This window comes from Manis pentadactyla, chromosome 17 (assembly GCF_030020395.1).
Source record: "Manis pentadactyla isolate mManPen7 chromosome 17, mManPen7.hap1, whole genome shotgun sequence".
Lineage (NCBI taxonomy): Eukaryota > Metazoa > Chordata > Mammalia > Pholidota > Manidae > Manis > Manis pentadactyla.
Genome location: NC_080035.1, coordinates 37,682,159 through 37,697,634, shown reverse-complemented (window position 1 = coordinate 37,697,634; position 15,476 = coordinate 37,682,159). Strand labels below are relative to the sequence as shown.

The 15,476-nt window shown below is 42.4% G+C and overlaps 1 protein-coding gene across 1 annotated transcript; it reads right to left on the bottom strand.

Annotated features, from left to right (window-relative positions):
- Window positions 1-134: 134 nt before the first annotated feature.
- Window positions 135-7,815, bottom strand: CLN5 (CLN5 intracellular trafficking protein). Its single transcript, XM_036893870.2, has 4 exons — window positions 7,515-7,815; window positions 4,742-4,907; window positions 3,872-4,097; window positions 135-2,164 (listed from the first exon to the last, which is right to left on the bottom strand). Exons 1-4 carry the CDS (start codon window positions 7,733-7,735, stop codon window positions 1,653-1,655), a joined length of 1,125 nt encoding a protein of 374 aa, XP_036749765.2. The 5' UTR covers window positions 7,736-7,815; the 3' UTR covers window positions 135-1,652.
- Window positions 7,816-15,476: the final 7,661 nt, after the last annotated feature.

Below are 15,476 nucleotides of genomic sequence, written 5' to 3'. Positions count from 1 at the left end.
ACAGTAGGCAGAATATTGCAGCACTGTTCAAGCTTATCTGGCAAAGGGCTGTGTTTTTAGACTGCTGTAGTGCCTACAGTTTTGAAAAAGCGAAAAAAAAGTGAATTCCTGGAACAAAAGAAATACACACAAAATACAAGCCCCAATTTTATTAGCTTCAACAGAAACAAAGTTAACAAGTTGCTTTAAAAGTTTCTAAATGCTTCCTCTCAGTATCTGTACCTATGTCCTCACAGACCGGCATGTGTGTTATTAACATGCTGCAGGCTCTGGTCTGAGGACCACACTTTGCTGAAAAACTTGGGTGACGGTGCATCTCATTCAGCCAACAGAACCTGGTTCAAAATGTGGCTCCGTTACACTAGCTGAGTAGCGCGGAAAGGTCACTTAACCTTTCTAAGTCCCAGTTTACTCATTTGAATCAGGTAAGTAAGATCTATGATCAGGCTATTTATGAGAACTCACTGATATAACCTCTCAGGAAGCACTCAAACATTAAAAACTGAATTATATAATTGGAACATTTACATATTAAACACAGATCGTCTCTGCTTTATAATCTTACTGACTGGTATTTTTCAAGGCCCTTGGAAGCTTGTTTGATGGCCCTAATGGGAACACAGCTACTTGGAGATCCTGGACGTAAGCCTGTCTCTGGGAAATCCACCTCCTTTCAACTGAGCTGGCACCTTTAGTGGGCAGAGGGAGGACTACACGAAGCAGCGAGGGAGTCAGAGGGCGCCCATTCACCCAGACATGTCTGTAGCCAGATACTTCCATGCCCTGTACGTTTGAAGAACTACGAGTGCTATGCTATCAGCTCAAAGTCTAGGTGATGATTACAAAACCCAGAAAAGATTGGCACATGAACTATATTAAACAAGATCAAGGATGGTAGTTTTGTTCTTTGATTAATCATTACAGCTACCATTTACTGTGACCTTACTGTACCTTACTATGCCAAACAGATGACCTCTTCCAGCTTACAACAATCCTGATAGATGAATTATCTGAGATGAGGAAACTAACATTCAGAGATGTTAAGCTGCTTAAATCACAAAATGTGAGTTTACTGGTTCGTTCTAAAATGCCAGAAAGTAGCGCTTTCTAATACTGTCTTTAGCACATATGGATTTACCACAATCATTCCAGCTATGTGTCCAAATTAGTCTTAAAAGTTGAGTAAATGCAACAAAATCAAGCTACTAGACCTGGTTCCAAAGCTGTAAAGTCGGGTGATAAACTACCAAAAAGTACTTCAATGAGAAAGCACAACTACTATAACAGAAAAAAGTAGCTCCCATCATGAAAATGTCACTGAGGGTATTTTTTAAATCTCAGCACATCATATCCACCATTTAAAGATATTGTGCCAAAAGATCTTACAAATCTGTGAACCATAATTCATATTAAAGGCTTGCAGATTAAAATCAAGATCACCTAACGTGCTCACATACAGCAAGGCCAATATAACAAGAGTTTTAGCTCCTTTAAAAAGAAAAGTCCTGAGATGGTGCTATACAGCAATTACACCCATGTGCATTTTACTGTTCTGCTCCAAAGAAGAAGGCCTAAGAAATCCACAAATGTAAAACCACTCCCTGAAAAATCAATATGCTGGTGTGGGATAAAAAAACAGTAGAACTAAGGTTTTATAGACCAGAAAGTGTTTTGTTTCTACTAGGTAAAGGGATTTCTTCATATGTTATTTTAACAAAAGGGAATTTCATAGGTAAAAGCCAATATTCAAGATTATAAAACAAATAGAACTGTCTGTGTATAATCACTGAATCAAAAATTTGCAAGAGACTCAACAGAAATTCTTTAGTTGACAAATGTGGTTTGAAGGGGTAATAAAATTTTTTTATGGCTAAAGCAAGAGTCTTGTTTCCTGTTGGCCCAAAAACAGATGTTTCATTTCCCAAATAAGTAGGTTCTCCACTGTAAAGAAATATTCTTGTATAGTTGGTTTCTATCTTCTTGAACTCTACTCCAAGTTCAGCCAACTTCTTATATGTCCTTAATACAAATTTGGAACAGTCGTAGGATTCAAACCATGTCTCCGCCCCTTTTTCTGGACTGGCTTGGACAGTCCATGTCTCGTAATAAATCCCTGTTTCATTGTCCCACTTTACCCACTTGGTCATTTTGTTAAATGTGTTCCCTAGTTAAAAAAACAAAACAAAAAGCAAAAACCTTTGTGAACATCAAACCTCATCATGCATGGTAGTTGTAAGTAAAATGTTCTAATCTGATTAAGGCCATGAATATACATAAATAATAAAGTTTTTTTTAATTTCTAAAACTGCATCTTATAATAGGAATCCAAGCTCAGGCAATTTTTATTGTTCAGGGCACAAGGTATTTCTGAACTGTAAACATTAGATATGTATAAAGAGATGTCTTACATACTAATTCTATAATTTAAACTATAGTCAAATGCAAAATTATACACATGCAGAAGCCCTCTTTCTCTACCCCACTCAACAAATCTTCAGAGGCAAAAGACAGCAAGCAAGGGAAAAACTAGATGAAGTGAATGGGGCAAAGAGTTCAGGAATTACGGTGGGTGAAATGAGCTTCTCTGTTGCAAAGTATGGTACACATACAGTATGAACAGAACTAGAAGGTTGGCCTACTGTTAGTTACTAGCAAAAGCACTAAACACCAACCACCTTTAATACTCAGTATTTCCCTTTTCTCTCTGTACTTGCTGAGATTCTGCTTATAGCCTTCCAACCCACCACACAAATTCTTCCAATGAATCAGTTAAGCTGGAAATGTTTTTAGTCAAGTTTGTAGACTATACACTCCAGAATATCTCTCACTCTCTCCTATTACATTGTACCAAACCAAGGACTCTCCAAACATTAACAAGACATCATATTCTGCATGGTAATAAACCTCACTGGGCCTTTATAATGCCTAATAGAGCCTGGCCCCAATATTTACTTTGTCACTATGTGTGAACCTTTCTTAGGTTGCTCCAAATTGAGTACATTAAATACTTCATGTCATATGAAATGAACAGTGGCTGTCCTTATTACTTTTATGAAATTAAAACTGTGAAATAATATGAAGCCTATACTCTTAGAACAGAGATACTGGTCTTAGTGTTCTTCCACACACATGTAGCAAAGTTCCAACTGTTTCAAAACAACTTTCTAATATATCCAAAATAATAGAAAATCTCAGCAATAAAATATTTAAGTTGCTTAAGGGGCTTCAAATGCATAAGATCATATACGTTGTGAGAGGCAATGTAGTGAAGTAGTTAAGAAAATGGTCAACAGGGCTTCACAGCCAGGGTTAAGAGTTCCATTTATTAGTTGTGTGATTTTTCACTTCTTTGTGCCTCAGTTTCTCCATGTAAAATGGGGAAAATAACAGTAACTATCTTGTGGTTGTTGTGACAATAAATGATGTGACGTGTAAAGTACTCAGAATACTGCCAGGCCCAGAGTATGTCCACGTGAGTGGTAGCTTGTGTTATTTCTTGATGCAAAAGCATTTTAATTTATCATCACTGCAAGTCTTTCTTAAGATACTAATTAGTCCTTTAATATTATTTTCTCAGGCATTTTATGGATTTCCCCGTACTACTTTATTTAGAAGGTCCAATTAAACTGCAGAAAGCAGTTTATCGTTTCATTCATTTTTCATGGGAATAGAGGAGCTAGGCTATTTATCCCCTGTAGGTGAAGTTTTTTGCATGAGTAATAGTGTGGGTCAAAGGTTAGTGGTTCCAGAAGTACATTTTATAAGTTAGCCTCTAAAAAGTAGCACATTACTGAAATGCCTCAATGAAAATAATTTCTTTCCCTTGGATGCTGATGCAATCATTGAATACTGCAATGTTTTTTAAACTTACCTGATATGGTTGCTACTAGAACTAATGTCCCATTTTTCTTCCAGTGAGCATCATCAATTCCTTCAAAAAAGCAGGCAGCTCCTTGATTACACCAAAAAGGAGCATTAATGTCAGGTCGCAGATGGGGAAATGTGCAGTTTCCAAGCTGGAAAAGCTCATACCATTCCATTGTGTAGTTCTTGCCAGTTATAGTACTCTTGAACCCAATGGCATCATGCATAATTTTCTGTGTAAAGATCATACATGTATAAAAGCATTTGTGCAGTAGCCACTGGTCTGGGGACCAGATGGGAGAAAATGTGATACACCACCACTGCACATGAAGTAGAGTAAGTGCTCAGCTGGTCCTCTCTCCTGTTGCTATTCTCACATCCACTCTGGCTCCTCAAACTTCTGGCCCTCATCCACTCTGGTTTTGGCCACTGAAGCTCATTTCAGTAAGGATGAATGCTATGTGGACATGCTCATAATTTCCTTAGAGCTCAGAATGAATAGGAGAAGCCTCGTGCCGTAGGCTCAGGAAGGAACACCATGTACCTCACAAGGTGATGAGAGGCTGAAATGGTGAGCTAACCTGGGAAAAGGGTGTATGACAGGGATGGGAAATGAAGTGTTTCCCACCTGCCTTGCTGCTTCCTCTGAGCCTCTCCCTTTCTTATTTTCCAGGAGCCGGGTACAGGAGTTGGGTTTGGATAAGGAATATTAAAAGGGATGTAAGCAACTCCATTTGTTATTGTCAAGATCACAAAACCCAGTAATATTTGACTACTCATTTTAATCAGCACTTTGAATAGTGATTATTCCCTCAAATCCACTTGATAATTAAGTCATTCAATTAACTAAAATTATGAGAGCAAGATGCAGCCTTACCAAGTGTCCCAGAAGGTTTCCATATTTAAATTCCCACACTGGGGCTTGTAGCCGAAAGACTTCAATGACATCATCACCCTTCATAACTGGGATAGGTGAGCCAGTTGGACAGAAAGTATATTTAGCTTGACAGTAAGGATCTGGTTCCGGACGGAAGGAAAAGCGTCTAACAAAAAGAAACCATCAATTTAGATTCTAACAGGAATTTGGTCCTTCTCACACATTTAAGAATCCAGGTTTTAATTTCACTGTCAATAGCATTTTTGGAAAACATTTGAAGCCCACTGGTATGTGTAAGTATTCATTTCATCTGTTGTCCTGGGAACAAATTCCAATGATGCCTCAATAGCAAATGAGATATTAAAAGCCCTTTGATAAATGCATGCTTTCCTGTTCCCTACTTCTGCTGTGAGAATTTTGAAGACAGGGACCATATTTTAAAATGTTTATTATAACTCCAGATCTTAGCTAGTAGACAAATATTTACTTAATAAAGGAATATTTTTCAAATTATATTTAATTTCCCAAACAATCCATACCTTAAGGTTATTTGAAGACAATTATGATTAAATAGAATATAGTTTCTTAAGAATTAACCAACCACTCCTTCAACCAATATTCACTGAGGATCTATTGTGGGTAGGACACTGTTCTAAGAAGGAGGGAGACAAAAACTAAAATGTTCCCTACCTCAAGGAGCTTCGGGTAGGAAGACTAAACAGTAATGAAGCACAGTGTGGTAAGTGCTAAACTGAAGAAATATACAGAGTCCTATAGGCACAAAAGAGGGAGAAGTCATTTTTACCTGGTGTGGGATGGGTAGGAGTGAGGAGGGCAAAGAAAAGAGTGAAGACCTGGCCAAGGTTTTCCGAATACTTCCAAAGGTTAGCACAGGAAAGGAGAAAAATCAGTAAGTACTATAAAACAGACACGACACTGGGGAAGAGTCCTGGCAGGTAAGTAAGACTGGAATTCCGGCTTCCACGGAGGAGCACGAGAGCAGGTGGGAGGCAGTGAGAACCGCACCCCAGGGAGTCCTGGGGAGGGGTGGGGGGAACGCCAGGGATTTTAAGTAGCACATCTGACAGGGCTGAATTTGCTAAAAAACAAAACTTTATTTTATGAATTAGGAGAAGGTGGGGATTAGGGCCAAACTAATGGTGAGAGGTCAGTTAGGAGGTTATAAGTTAACAAGAAAAGAAAGCTGCTTGAGAAGGCCAAGGCCATAGGACTAGAGGGGGTGCAGTGGCTGAATTCAGTGCGACAACACTTACTGGTCCCCTTCTTACTTGACACTGGGATAGAGACAAAAGAGAGAAAGAAACTGCCTCTACTCGTCCTCTAGGAATCCTAGATCCTTAAGGTTTTAGAGGGAACTATTGTTCCACAATTTTAACACAGTAACAAAAATTATATTTTAAGAAGTTAACAGTCTTGACCTTAGCCAAAAATACTAGTAACCCTCCCCTAAGTTTACAAGGTATTAAGTGTACTTATCTCTTTTTTTAGGTGCTTACCTGGTTTAAACAAATAATGTAACTATATACAGGTTTCACTTGCCCACAGTAAAATCTATTTTAGGTCAAAGGTAATTTCAAAAGCATAATATAAGTGTGAACTTAAAGTTAAATTTTATTATATTCAGTTGAGGGAATTAGATGGAGGCAGGTACTCAACACTTGAAACCTTTAAAGAAACACAAAATCGTCAGTTATTACTTTGTCCTAATCTTAAATCAAGTAGTTTTGGATTTACAATCTTTTCATTGAGTATTTATTACTTCTTATGAACATTTTAACCCCTTTTTTCAAGAAAACCGGCTTCAACCCTAAATTTCTCTTCATGTATACCGAGCAAAACAAGCGGTGCAAACCATTCAGTAAGCAGAACGCACTAATATCCACGCTTGACAACAGCTGGCATTTACTATATTTAATTCTCCCAACAAACCCGATGTAAGTACCCCGACTACTCCTGCTTTCTAACTCAGGACGTGTGGGCATAGAGATACTGAGTAACTTTCCCAAGATCACACGGCTAGTGATGGTGGAACGTCCTTTGATCCGCAGCATTCGGAACCCGGAACTCACGACCTCTGGTTGTCCTGCCTTCCAAGTCACTATTTTTGTCATGCGGCCTGATACTGACACCAGGTTTTCTTTCTGTTTAGACAGCTGACAGTCTTGGGACTGTGTAAATATTCTTTTAGGTCAAAGGCTCCAATCGGCTTCATAAGTTTGCAGTCTCCGTCTTCGACTACGACGAGCGACCTACCGCCAGGCTGAAGACAGCGATCACCGATCTTTCCGGTTTGCCCGGAACCGACGAGCGGGGCATTCCCGGGATGCGGGCCTTTTAGTGCTTAAAAAGGTTAGGTGCCAGCGAACCAAGGCGAGTTGGTCATGCTGTACATTGTGCCAAAGTTTACAGACTCAGGTAACTAATAACAGTGCGTAAATTAATAAATGCTATAGTAAAGGTCTCCCCAAATTACTCAGAGAGGCGGTTACTTGTATCTAGAAGTCACGCAATAAAATAACATTACTCCCCTTTTCTTCCATGGTTCGGGACAACAAGCCCGAGAGAAAGGCCCCAGGGCAGCAGGCAGGTAGCGGCTCCAACCCCGAGGTCCCAACTGGGTTCCCCACTGCGCGCGGAATGTTCCGGGCGCCGCCTCCGCACCGCCGCGTGACTGGGGCACTGGGCGCGCGCCGGCGCGGACTCCCAGCCCGGCACCCGCCCGCCCGCCGGGAGCGCGCCCGCGCACACTCACTTGTAGGGCACCGGCCATCGGCTCCGGGCGGGGCCGCCCGCGGCCGCCACCAGCCAGAGCAGCGCCAGGGCCCAGCGCCAAGGCGCGCGCCCCAGGGCCGTGCTCGCGCAGCACTGCCCCCCGGCCCCCGGCCGGGCGTCTCCCGCCTGTGCCATCTGTGGCTCCCGGTGCGGACAGCGCCTCCCAAGCCCGGCGACGGCGGAGGGCCGCGAGCCGAGCATGCGCAGAGCCACGCCACTGAGCCTCCCGCGTGCACGGGACTCCGGCGACCGGCGGGGTCCGCCCTCTGCTTGCGCGCTCCGGCCGGGGCTGGTCCGCGCCACGCAAGGCTCCACCCGAGCGCCAGCGAGCAGTTTTCTCTCCTCCCCAGCGCCCTGCACCGTGGCGGCTACTCGACTAGGGAGGGGCCTCGGTCCGGCTCCGCAGAGCGTCCACCCGGCCTGCGGGCCTCGTCTTTCTCTGACTCTAATGCTGAGCGTGTCTGGCCTCCCCAGTTCAAATATAGCCGCTTCTGCTGCCCTCCCTCCAAAACAACCACCTCTCAAACCAAACCAAACCAATAAAAAACTTCCAGCTTTGGGCTCCTCCTGGATTCTCTTGCACGGAGTTCTTACCCCGTCCCACAGGTTCAGACTAGGACAGCGAACTTGTGAGTGATGCAGAAGCCAGCGCTTGAGCACAGCTTCAAACTAATTACAAGAAACAGCTCTCCAAAAATAAAATTGTAACTTTTACATGTAACGAGGCCATACACTCACTAGACTGCCGCAGTGGAATTTACCATCCTCTTCCCAGAGCTACAAAACCAGCTGCAGGCTGACGTCGGGCAGTGGTGGGGATCTCCCTTCTCGGCGTCCGCAGTCTCCCCACTCCGTGCGCGCTCGTCCCTCCGGAGCCCCCACCGTGAGCGCGGCTCCTCAGAGGAGTCCCGGCTCAGCCTCGCAGTAGCTCCCATCTGCTCTGGTCTCTTCTGCCCCCTCTTCCTCTTTGGCTATGGCCTCAAACCCTTGGCTAAAAATGCCTGTAGACTATTGCTACCTGATGACTTATCTCACTGGTACTCCTCTCTAGCCCATGCTTTTTAAACTTTGAGGGCCAAGGAACAAACTGAATTTTAATCCAAATGGTTTCCCTTGGGCCCTTTTCCAGTGTGCTAAGACCACTAGGGGCACTGGGTCCGATAAAATAAGGTTTATCAGACAATGCAATGTGGGAGATTGCACACCAGAGAAACTGTGTGGCATCTCCCCCAAAAAAGAAACGATAGAACTAGGGGATTCTCAGTGGGGTGGAGTTCAGGTGGAATTGAATGAGCAGTACTTTGGTAGGCTCAAAGCAGAGTAAGGCTGTGTCTCAACATGCAGTCAACAGCAGCCTAGACTACCAAGTGGACCCAGGGTCCTATTTCCTTGGAAACGATGATGTTAAAATAGAGGTAGAATTTTGAGTCTGGAAAACCCTTATGGGAAACTGCACTGTGTTGTAAAGGATGTAAACTGAGGCTGCTTCTCTGTGTCAAGCCACTAACGTTCTCCAGGCAAAGGTGGGATATTTCATTCTTACAGATAGAGTTTCAAACTGCAAAGTCTGTAAGTCTTTAATTTTAGAGAACACATTTTCTGCGTCAGTCAGAAAGCACGGTTATTAAGACACTTAGAACTCAACTGTGTTCTGGGAGAGATTCTGTTTTCTCTTAATTTTGCACTTGGCTTTCAGGCTTTTGAATGGCAGGGCAGATTTTACAGTCCAAACTAATTTTTAGTTTCTCACAACTCTATGTAGAAAACGGTTATTTTAGGCATTAAAAAGCATTATTCTGAGGAGGGGTTTCACCTGGCTGCCAAAGTGGTCCTTGGAACACAAAAAAAGGTTAACAGTCCCTGCCCTGGACACGCTAATTTTCTGCACTAATTTTAATGTAAGAGTTAACAATATCTTGATGGTAACCAAAATATTAAAATCCTCCCCACCCCATATCTTCTGACACTTGGGTATACTTACCTATTTTATAGGTGCTTAACTGCCTTAAACAAATAGATCAATTAAAATAGGCCCTATTTCAGTTTTCCATTGGCAGTTTCATTTACATACAACATAATTTGTTTAGGTCAGAGATTAAAAGTATAATTGAAGTGTGAATTTAATAAAGTTAAAAATTGCAATATTCTCATTAAGGAATTAGAGGTGGATATCTATTTAATATGTGATGCTTTAAGATAAACAACTATGAAACTATGTTGAATACTTCACCTGAAACCTAAATAAGCAAATTTTTAATTTATACTATTTTACTTGTAAATTTAAATCTCCTAGCCAATTCTTTACAACCACATACTTATTTATTGAATGTATTTTTTATATCTACTGCTAACAGTTTATTAATATTCACAAGAAAACCAGCTTCAGAATGGAACTCTTCTTCATTATATCAAGCCAAATGAAGTGGTGTCCACCCTTCAGTGAGCAGAAATACAAAGGATCAAGGTTTTGACACAGCTGACATTTACTGTATTTAATCCTTCTGCCAACCCAATGAAAAAGATGCTATTTCCTACTTTCAGACTGAGGATATGTAGGCACAGAGATAATGAGTAGCCTTCCCAGTGTCACACAAGGTAGTTGATCCCCAGCAGTCCAACCCAGAACTTCCTTCTAACACCAGGTTATCCTGCTTCTCAAGTTCACTGTTGTGCTCCTCGTCCTCCTTCTCCTCTTAATGATGTGGGTGGATACATAAGTGTTTTTACAAGCAGCTCATTCTTCTCCTGCCTGATGTGTATACCACGTATACTTCCTCTTTCTAAATTTGGGCAGCGCTAACAATACTAGGCCATGTACCTATCCTACTAGGTCAAGGGATAGAATCAGCCTGGTGGGGTTGCAGACTTCCATCCATGGCTAATCACCAGCATCCCACCTCTGGGCTAAGAAAGGTTTCTTCTGGAAAGAACACGCAGCTGGCACATAAGAAGAGCTTAATGAACTTTTGTTGGAGGAAAATGGGGCTAACAGTTTAAACATCTTATAGAAGTAGAGATGTAATTGATGGAGATGGCAGATTTCACTCTTTAATAAAAAAGCCTAAATTTTTTGTCAGTTATGTGGTCAGTATATAAAGCTGCACAGAAGAAACTCAGGGAGCATGCTACCTAGACAATGTAACCACATCTTTGCTATTTCTTTCCTGTGATTATAGAAGAAAACCAGATTATGTATATGGAGATTTGGGCTCTTCAAAAACTTGCTAGATTTGTGCAAGGATCATGAGAAGCAGTTGCATCCTAGCCAGGACCTTTCACTGCCCTTAGTTACAGCCAACAGTACATCTGGAGCTCAGCCGCTCTGTTTTAAGGGCCCTACAAAGTTATTTGTTCTTCAGCTCTGCTGCAAATGAAAGGGTGCAATGAGATCTTTCATTCACGGTTTTCTGCCCAAAACATCACTTTGACTTCTGGCTTTGGAGCTGAGTAGTTTAAAAATCTGTTACACGCAATTGAGATGTTTTTTAAATTTAAAAATTATTGTATGTGAATATTGATATTCTCTTTTGAAATAAGTTGCATGGAAATTACTTTCATCCAGCTAAGGATAGAATTCATATTTTTTTCCTTGTTCTTTCACCTAATTTTCAGATGAAAGTTGCTGGTTAATCATTTCTGGTTTTTGGCTCCCTGGCACACACTGTCTTCACCACACAAAGGACAGGATAGCTGCAGCCTCTGCAGGTCTGGGATGCACAGTTTGAGCAGGCGCTTCCTCTGTCCCACCCACCCGGAAACCCTAGGTCAACACCTCTGCAAACAGCCCCATCGGCCACAAGGGCGCGCGCGGGTGCACCGCTCTGCAGGCTTCCTGCAGCTCAGCTCAGCTGCGGTGGCTCAGCTGCTGGCCTTTGTGGCGCCGTCAGGGACAGCCAAGTGCACGAAACTTCTGCAGCGCTGGTGCATCGGAGGCAGCGAGGCTAGGTTAGGGCAGCCCTGGACCTGGGGGCAGAGCGGAACGCACTCTCTTCCCGCTGCAGCCTGCGGAGTTGCGGGGCAGACACTTCCCAAGAATTGTTCCTTTCCTGGAGTTTACTTCTTTTTAATTTTAAACTGTATCCAACCGTTGTCCCTTCGCCCACTCCAGGTAGGTCCGCACTACTGAACAAAAAGCGGAGCGGCTGCAAATGTCTGCCATCCGAGGTGAGAGCAGTGCTAGAGCTAAGCCAGCCTTCACCAGCCCAGCAGCAGTTTAAGACGCACCCCCAGGAGGCTGCCCCTTGGCCAATGCCTGGTTTGGGATTTCGTTTTTGTTTTTGTTTTTGTAGTAAAAGATAACAGAATTTACCATCCGAGCCATTTTTAAGTGTAAAATTCAGTGGCATTTAGTATATTCACAGTGTTGTGCAATCCTACCAATATCCATTTCCAGAACCTTTTCTTCATCCCAATCTGAAATTCTGTACCCATTTGTGATACTGTGATTTATCATAAATATGTATTTGGTGTTCATCCCATTTGTGGCATAGAACTCCTGAAACCCATGGGGTTCCCTAAGTGATGAGAGCCCATAAAGGTGTCTTTTGTTTCTTTAATGAGGTGACTTTTGGACTGCACCTAAGGATGCGGGGTTGGGTTCCAGAAAAACCAACCATGTGATTGGAAGGCTGGAGCTTTCATTCCCACCCTGCTCTGACCACTCGGTAGGGGAGAGTGGTTGGAGGTTCCCCAATGATCAGTGGTCAATGATTTAATCAACCATGCCTATAAATGAAGCTTCCTTAAAAACCCAAAAGGATGAGGTTTGGAGAGCTTCGGGTTGGTGAACGTGTGGAGATTTGGGGAGAGTGGCCTCTGGAGGGAGGGCATGGAAACTCTGTGCCCTTTCCCCATACCTTCCCCTATGCATCTCTTCCATCGGGTATTCCTGAGTTACATCCTTTTATAATAAACTAGCTGATCTAATGAGTAAAATGTTTCTCTGAGTTCTGTGAGCTGCTCTTGCAAATTAATAGACCCAAGATGGGGATTGTGGGAACCTGAGATCTGTAACCACTTGGTAGGCAGCACAGGAGGTGACAATCTGGGTGTGTAAAGGGGGAGGAGGACAGTTTTGTGGGACTGAGACCTTAACCTGTGGGATCTGATGCTATCTCCAGATAGCGTCAGAATTGAACATTGCTCATTGATGTGGGGAGAAAAGATACACACTGGACTTGGGTGCATAATTTACCATTAAACAAGAATTCCCTCTTCCCTCAATCTCTGGCAACATCTACTCTACTTCTGTCTCTATGAATTTTACTGCTCTTGGTACCTCATATAAGGAGCTCATATAATATTTGTCCTTTCATGGCTAGCTTATTTCACTTAACATAATGTCTTCAAAGTTCATCCACATTGTACCTCATATCAGAATTTCATTCCTTTTCAAGGCTGAATAATATTCCATTGTAAGCATAGATCACATTTTTTTTGGATCCATTTATCTGTCGATGGAAATGTGGGTTGTTTTCACCTTTTGGCTATAGTGCATAATGCTGCTGTGAACATTGGTGTACAAGCATTTGTTGAGTCCCTGTTTTTAATTCTTTTCATTACATATGTAGAAGTGGAAATTGTTGGATCATACAGTAATTCTATGTTTAATTTTTGAAGAACTGCTATCTGATTTCCGCAGTGAATATACCATTCTTGTAAGTATTTAAGATATGCTGCTCATTAATTTCCTGGACTGCAGGACTGAAAATTGTAAATCAGAGGATATTTCTATTCCTGAGGAACACACTGAGTTTTCCTGGGAGGAAAAATGACTTGTTCAAGGTCATTAGTAGTTAGTGACAAAGCTAGTCCTAGAAGCCAGGTCTCTTGTCTCTGAAACATAAGGAAGGAAACCATTTAAACCCAGAGCCTGTTTAACCAAAGGGGTTGTGGGGAAAATATAAGTTCTTATGGCCAGGATCCTCACCTGACCCTAAACTACTTGATGATATAACTGGCCTGCTGCTAGGCTACTGCTTCCACACGTGTAGGCAGTAAGTTGTTGTTGACTAAGTCACTATATAAAGAGCTCTTCTCAGTGCTCTGGGCAGAGGTAGGGATGGCGGTGGACCACCGACCTGTAGACTGCTGATGCAGACCTGTTTCTGGTGCTCTACCTACTGCTGGGAGAATGAAGCCAGGTATAAATCCTTTCAAGAATGGTCTGTTGTCATTCCTCAGTCTCACTGAATCCATAGTGAATTTGCCCAGGGCTGAAATCATCAGGCAAGACAGGGGTATTAAAGTTAATGTGGCTGTTATTTATTCATTTGTTCAACAAGTAGTTATTGACTTCCTAGTAGCTGAGCAATGTCCTACCTAATCTGGGTTATTGCTGTTAATGAGCCTAGGTCTCTGTCCTTGGGGTGAAGTCTGTTGGAGGTAAAAGGACTTGCTTACTATTGATTACAATGCAGCAAATGCCTTAGCACTTTGTCAGAGGGTCCAAGCAACATGCAAGGGTTGAAAGTTTGTCCCACCTTCACCTCCACTGTGGGCAGGTGCATAATTCCACAAAATAATGGCAGGCCAATTCAGAATTATTGGTTTAAAAAACAGTCACTTTTCTTTACATCTATCTTTTGTGCCTTTCAGAATATTCTAAGTCTTTTCATTAATAATGGAATATGTGTGTATTTGGACTCTCATATGTATATATATCACAGAAAGGAGATATTCATTTGTAAAACCAAAAACTGGAGAAGAGAGAATGTTTAGAATATTAATATATTATCAAACACAAAGTTTGATAAGAGGTGGCTAAGTCATGATCTTAGGCTTTCTAGCCCAAATGACTTCTTAGAAAGTCAAGGGACATTTGACTCAGACCAGCCTTGTCCACCTCCAGGTGGCTTCTTGGCATGAAAGCCCCTGGGATTTTAACTCAGAGCCCTGAGGCTGTGAATTTTATCTCCCATTTTCTCTAGATCAGTGGTTGCCAACCTAACAAATAATAGAATCACCCTGGTCTAATACCAGTGCCCAGGCTAATGCTTCACTCCCAGAGGGTCCCATGTAACTCGTCTGTTTGGACTCCAGACTCCCCAGGTGGTTCTAATAAGCAGACAGGGCTCAGAATTACTGCTTTAGAAAGGTTTCAAGGGCAGATTTAATCAGCTATACCAAGTTTTAGAGCCCTATATGGTTCTCTCCATAAAACCGAACCTCTTTTCCATCTGTATAAAGAAGCATACATATGTGTATGCTTATATATAAAAATAAAACCAACCTCTTCCTGTTCTGTTTTCTTTCTTGAAGCTAATTTATAGCTCTCTTTTTTTTTTTTTTTTCCTCTAGAAGTCCCCTGTGATTTCTTCCTTACAGTCGAGTTGTAATATTTGTAGTTGATGTTGACCCTGAAGGCACACAGAATTCTTTAGTGGTTTCCTGACTGTCCTTTCTGGGTTAGCTCTGAAATTGATTTGCTTGATTGTCTTCACAGAGGTAATGACATCATTTGTTTTTATTTCTATTTTTGAAGGTGAAGCTATTTGCTCAGAATGCAGAGCAGATGTACATCGTTAATCACTTGAAACGTTGCCCAAAAGAAGAGAAGAGAAATGTGCTGGAGGAAAGTGCCAGGAGAGCCCATGGGGACACACGGGATTTGGCGGACCTGCACGCCAGCGGGCCTGATGCTGTCAGTACGCCTGGTGAGTTAGCCGGAAGCTGTGGGGCCAACTGTTCATTTTAATTAATGTGCATTGACTTCCCAGCCCTCTTCCCGAAAGAGTGGTGCAGGTTTAGCAGGTTTTGAACCCTTCTGTGCCAGGCTCTAGGTCTGCTGTTCTCAAATTTTGCTGCAGATGAAAGTCATGGGGAGCTTTTAAAATGTTCCAAAGCCCGTGTGTGGGGAAGTTGGGGTTCCTATGGCCAGGATCCTCACTGAACTTAGACCACCTGATGATGTAACTGGCCTGTTTGTAGGCTACCACTTCCA